The sequence below is a fragment of the Oculina patagonica genome, chromosome 14, assembly GCF_052425735.1.
Source record: "Oculina patagonica isolate OP01 chromosome 14, crgOcupat, whole genome shotgun sequence".
Classification (NCBI taxonomy): domain Eukaryota; kingdom Metazoa; phylum Cnidaria; class Anthozoa; order Scleractinia; family Oculinidae; genus Oculina; species Oculina patagonica.
In genome coordinates, this window is record NC_135771.1 from 311694 (window position 1) to 317193 (window position 5500).

The following is a 5500-nucleotide window of genomic DNA, read 5'->3' on the forward strand; positions in this document are numbered from 1 at the left end:
ACAAATTGAAAATACAGTTGATAAAGTACAACTGAAGACACCAAGAAAAGCTCAAAGCGAAAAAGATTCGGCGATGGATAAAGGTGTATCCTTTTTCAACAGTAAAGCCGAGGAGCATAAAAGTAAAGAATAGTGTCAGTTGATAAGAAATAAATGATGTGGCAAGAAACTTATCAGCAACGCGAAAATCTTAGTTTTCTTGGAGTTCAAAAATTGATGGTAGACAAATAAGACACGAAAGAGATGATATACTGTAAAATCGGAGTTATAAGCTCCCCCCCTCCTTTGCTTATAAGCCCCCCTGATTATAAGCCCACTTACCTGGAAGTAAAAAATACACCTGGTTATACCCCTGCCCTCGATAAAAGCTCCCCTCTGCTGGATGACAGTACTGGATGACAGGGCTTAATGTTGCTTTATTATGACTTTTTAACTTAAAGACGTCTTTCGATCAACACTGCCGTAGCTCGTTTCGACACAATTTCCGCTCATAAGTCACCTGGATTTAAGCTCTCCAGTTTTCAGGTTATAAATCCACCCAAAGGACTGGTCGTTATCTGACAGGGTGAAAGCTAATTGGCTAAATAAGTCGAAGAGCTTACTATACTTTCACTAGGCTTATTTACGAGCAGAATTCATCCAAGCAAGCAAAGTCTTTCCCCTTGAGATCACTTAAAACCTGGTCAAGCATACTTTGCAAAACCCGTAAACAAATATATCACTCGTAAAAGATTTATGACCCCAAGAAAGAGCCATGTTCTCATTGTCTAAGGTTAGAGTATTTCTTTGGTACACACATGATAAAGAAAGCCTTTTACATTACATTCTCGTTCCCAGAGCCTCCGTTTCTTTTGGTCACGTGGTCGGCGAAACGAAGGGCTCTGGTAACACTGACTACCGGATGTCGTAAAATCCACGACATCCGGTAGCGCATGCACACTGCATAAATGTTCTTCTGCGCCTGCTCAGTAAAAGAAAGGGGAAGGCTGGGGCTGACTGAGACGAGAAGAAAGTTGAAAGAAGATACGAGATTTGAGTTTAACGATCGAAAGAGCTGTACAGCAATCCTTGCTACAATTGTCGGAGGACATCAAGAAACAAGGAATGGAACAGGAAGCCGCCCTGCCTGCTGTAGTCGTTAAGTTGAACGACTGTCTTTGTGTTTTTCCCGCTGGTTTTGGCAATTCAAGTCGTTGGTATTTTCACTTACACAATTCGATTCGTTTGGAACTCGTTGAATTGCATGGCTGATAGATGTGTTCTTGTTGTGTCGTCTCTACACGCAATATTATCTGACGGCAGATAGAAAAGTTAGAATCCAGAGGAATTGGAGTTATAGTGTTTAAACATGGAGTCGAGGATATCATCAGCTGATAACATTCCGACGGTTGATAATACTGTGAAATTTATTATGGCCATGCGGAGGTATTGTAGAAAATTCAGAACTAAAAAAGCCGTTGATCGACGAGGTATTATTCTATTGAGCAGCGGTAAGAAAATTTTAATTTCAAAGTCTTCATGTATTCATGAACTCCATTTAGTGTGTATATCTTGTATAAGCTAAGTTGATAGTACAAATGTTTGCAATATTTTTAATGCAATAAAAGGTACAACTGAGTTACACCTTACAAGAGATGTACTTGTCATTCGTTCATAAACAAAGGTCTGCTTCGTGAATACGTTATTCCAACAAACTCCCAGTGTTATTCGGTCTTTTTCCGGTAACATTTTCAAACTTGCCCGCTACATCTTCAATTGTTTCAATGACCGGAAGTATAACCAAAATTGCGTAGAAGCGTTTCGTTTTTTACCCAATTACGCATGCAGTTTTTATCAGCCAATCAAAAAAATCATATTTTTTACCGTTACCAGGGCCACTACGTCATGTCATTTTAAAAAAATACGCGTGGCCCTGGGGAAGAGGATGTTTACATTATAATCACTGATAAAGCAATCGCGTATTCTCTTCCAAGTAAGTTACCACCATACAGTTAAGTTGTCGATTTTCTGTAGAATAATTTACTACTGTCTAGCATATATTTAACTATGTTCTTTTCTTTGTTGTGCACAAAATGCCTCCATGGATTTAGCTAAGAACTGAAGCCTTTAAAACTCCTGCATGATCTCGAAGATAAGGTCGCAAGTACCTTGGTCCTTTTCAGATCCAACATGTAGTCACTGGCTTTCAGTTCCGGGTTTCCCATGGTAGCCTTTCTTATTTCACATATATCACAAGGTCGGGAGTTTGTTTTAATATGATTAAACTTTTACGGGGACATTTTGTTTAATGAGGGAGCCAGTTATTCGCATAAATTAAACTGTTACTACCGAGTTGAATAACGAAGCAATGCGATAGTTTGGGGAAATTTTATGGCTATCTTAAAGTTTAAGTTTCCGTTGCCAAATTGAGTTTAACTACCAAAATGTGTAGTTACTATCTATCTCTACAAAACTTTTATAGCGAAGCTCCGGCACGCGAAGCGCGATAGCGGATCACCATGGGTAAGAAAATTTGGTAAGCCCATAAAACCGAAAAATAGGTTATCGAGTGAGCGTACGCCCGCCCGCGCCTACAGACTCTTGTAATGCGCAATTGAAATTTTTTTTATTGATAATTGCGCAATATAAGTGAATTGTTATTATTATTATCATTATCATTGTTATTATTATGATTATTATTATTATTATTATTATTATTACTATTATTATTATTATTATTATTATTATTATTATTATTATTATTAAAAAGTATTTTCCATGAAAATATTGAAGGACCGCAGCCTGGATAAAACATATTATAAAATTTGAAAACGATCTCTTGCTTAAAAACTTTAAAAATACGAGCTTTCGGCTGCTTGAACTACAGCCTTCGACGGGTAAAATGTAAAAAGGTAAAAAATTCAGAGTGTGAAGTAAGAATAAAAATGCTAATAACTAAGAATATTTGTTAAAAATAATGTTGTACTGTCCAGGTAGAGGACAGGAATTTGACCCAGATAAGACTTCACCCTAACAATATCAACAGGGATAGTGGAATTGAAATTCCCGAAGCATGGATGCCCACGATCAAAAAACACAACACCAGAAGAACTGAACGACAGCGGACCCCTGAGGGAACAACAGCACACCGGAACAGCGAGGATCGAAATGCACCAATCAAAGCTGTTGAAAACCAACCAATCACAGCGCAGCAGCGTGCTAAATAAGATTACACCTAACCAGTAGACCTTATCGCCTGATGAACACTAGCAGTGTGCAGTCGAAACGTCGCGATCTACATCACAAGTGACACTACGTCGTGAGACAAACGGAAAATACTTATTATTATTATTATTATTATTATTATTATTATTATTATTATTATTATTATTATTATTATTATTATTATTGAGGGGATTCACAAGTCAACCAGAGCTGGGGGGAGGAAATGCAATATTATCATACCCCAACGAACGTTAATTTCGGCATGTATCTTTGATATTGGGCATCCATGTTATGGTCAATTACAGCTGTCAAAACAAGGTTTCTGCAGACCAGTATCACATGACTATATTGCGTGCTCAAGTGAACAGCACATCGAGGTCATAAATTGTTTTGAGGCTGACCACTGACCAGGTTATTGTTTTTCATTGCATCGCGGGCTCAAATCCAATTTTCTGGCGTTCAGGGCAATGACAGGACTTTGTAAGCGCAATTTCTGCGATTGGAGTTGACGATTTTTTTTGGCTATGGATCTCTTTTGAGTAGCATACGTTTAATAACTTTAATAACAGTATTTTCAAAAGGAGTATTTTCACAAAATTTTAAGAACCAGAAGATAAATGTGGAGCTGCTCCGCTTTTAGGCTTGGCTAAATCTATATATTAGTGGACGTTAAGCAGTATATCACATTCGTAAAGGTGTTTTCAAAGCAATCGGTGATTTAGCTATGTGATACATATTTCAGCTCAGGCAGTGAATGTTGTAAACGACTGCTACACTTTTCATGACGTTGACAGTACATGGGAAGACGCCCGCGAGGCTTGCCGTGCAATGGGTGCTAACCTGGTTACCTTCGAAACTACAGAAGAGTGGAACAATGTGAAGAAATTCATAAGAGAAAAAGTAGAAAAGGGTGACAGTGATTATGTGCACTGGTACATTGGACTTCGTAACGAAAGTGGAACGTGGAGATGGGTCGGAGAAGGTTCGCCTGGTGTCTCTATAACTGAGAATGACCCTCGCTGTCAGCTCGATGAACCCAACACTTGCTCGGGCTCTGAACGTTGTGGAGAAATCAATGCTTTGTATCGAGGTCAGCGCGGGCACTTTAATAATGTTGAGTGCAATGTTAGATATATGGCAGAAAGAAGAAAGTACAACGGCGAGCCTGTCGATCCACGTGGATATATTTGCGAAAATGACTAATCCTGAATAGCAAAAATTTTTTGTGAGTTAACATTATTAATAAGAAATGATCAAAATGTCTTCAAAGTAGAAGTGGAAATAAAATAATACAACTTACTTAAAAATAACAAGTAGTCATAACTTTAAAAAAAACTGACAATATTCTATTTATGTTTAACAATGAACATCTGCTAACGATGTAATGCATATGCCCCTTACTATCTGTTTCTCTTCAAAAGCAGACGACGTTCGAATAGTATCCCATGGTGCAATTCTCCGCGCACTTCACGCAATATCGAAGTTATGGCGGATTCCACCGTAAAATAACGCCGCTTTCTCTACGGCACATTTCGTATTTTTATCCAGTCAAAAGCAAGAAAATTGTATTATTTTGTTGTTTGTCATACTTTCATTGATTTGCAATTGTCCTATGACCGTGGTTTGTTAAAAAACGCCCTCAATTTTGATTATTTTGATTAGCTCTCCTTCACAAAGTGTTCACTGACCCGCGACAAGGTCATAAATATTCACGATTCTTCGGATTATAAGCAGGTTTCTACTAAATATGGGTCTCACGCTTGCTTAATGAAGGCCGTATTATTCTACTTGCAAAGAAGTACCCAGAAGTACCCGCATCTTAACGACTTTTTCAGCGATCAAAGATGACTGAAATTTCGATCGAAAAGCAGGGCCGCGTGTTGCGAAGCGTGTGTGATGTCTGTTTCATTGCCATTTATATTTACATTCAAAATGACTAATTTCGAAAGTAATTTTAAAACTGTACTTTTTCAAATAAGTGAAATGCTTACAACTGGTGAAAAATAACCGTAATAATAAGCTCAAATATGTATTCACAGATTATGTAAACAACGCCGAACGAGCCCGCCGACTGCGAAGCGGACAGACTAGAGATCGATAGAGATGTAAGAAGAAATGTAAGAAAACCGATTCGGATCAGCACAGGACTTCTTTATTAACACTCCAGCAACAAATAGCTCATCTATAGCCGAATTTTTGACTGTCACAGGAACGAGAGCTCTTCGACGTTCGTCCAATTGTTCGATAATACTAACATGTATTTCTCTGTATACTAATTCTCCTTTGAAACGCAGTG

General features: G+C 38.1%; 1 protein-coding gene across 1 annotated transcript; it reads left to right on the top strand.

Moving 5' to 3' along the window:
* The first annotated feature begins 1933 nt into the window (after nucleotides 1–1933).
* On the top strand, nucleotides 1934–4422 carry LOC144638058 (E-selectin-like). The gene is made up of 2 exons (XM_078497156.1): nucleotides 1934–1972; nucleotides 3947–4422. The coding sequence occupies exon 2, from the start codon at nucleotides 4033–4035 to the stop codon at nucleotides 4405–4407; it is 375 nt and encodes a 124-aa protein (XP_078353282.1). The 5' UTR covers nucleotides 1934–1972; nucleotides 3947–4032; the 3' UTR covers nucleotides 4408–4422.
* The last annotated feature ends 1078 nt before the right edge of the window (nucleotides 4423–5500 follow it).

Excerpts from the sequence above, each read along its gene's own strand:
- LOC144638058 (XM_078497156.1), top strand. The coding sequence starts at position 4,033 with ATGGGTGCTAACCTGGTTACCTTCGAAACTACAGAAGAGTGGAACAAT.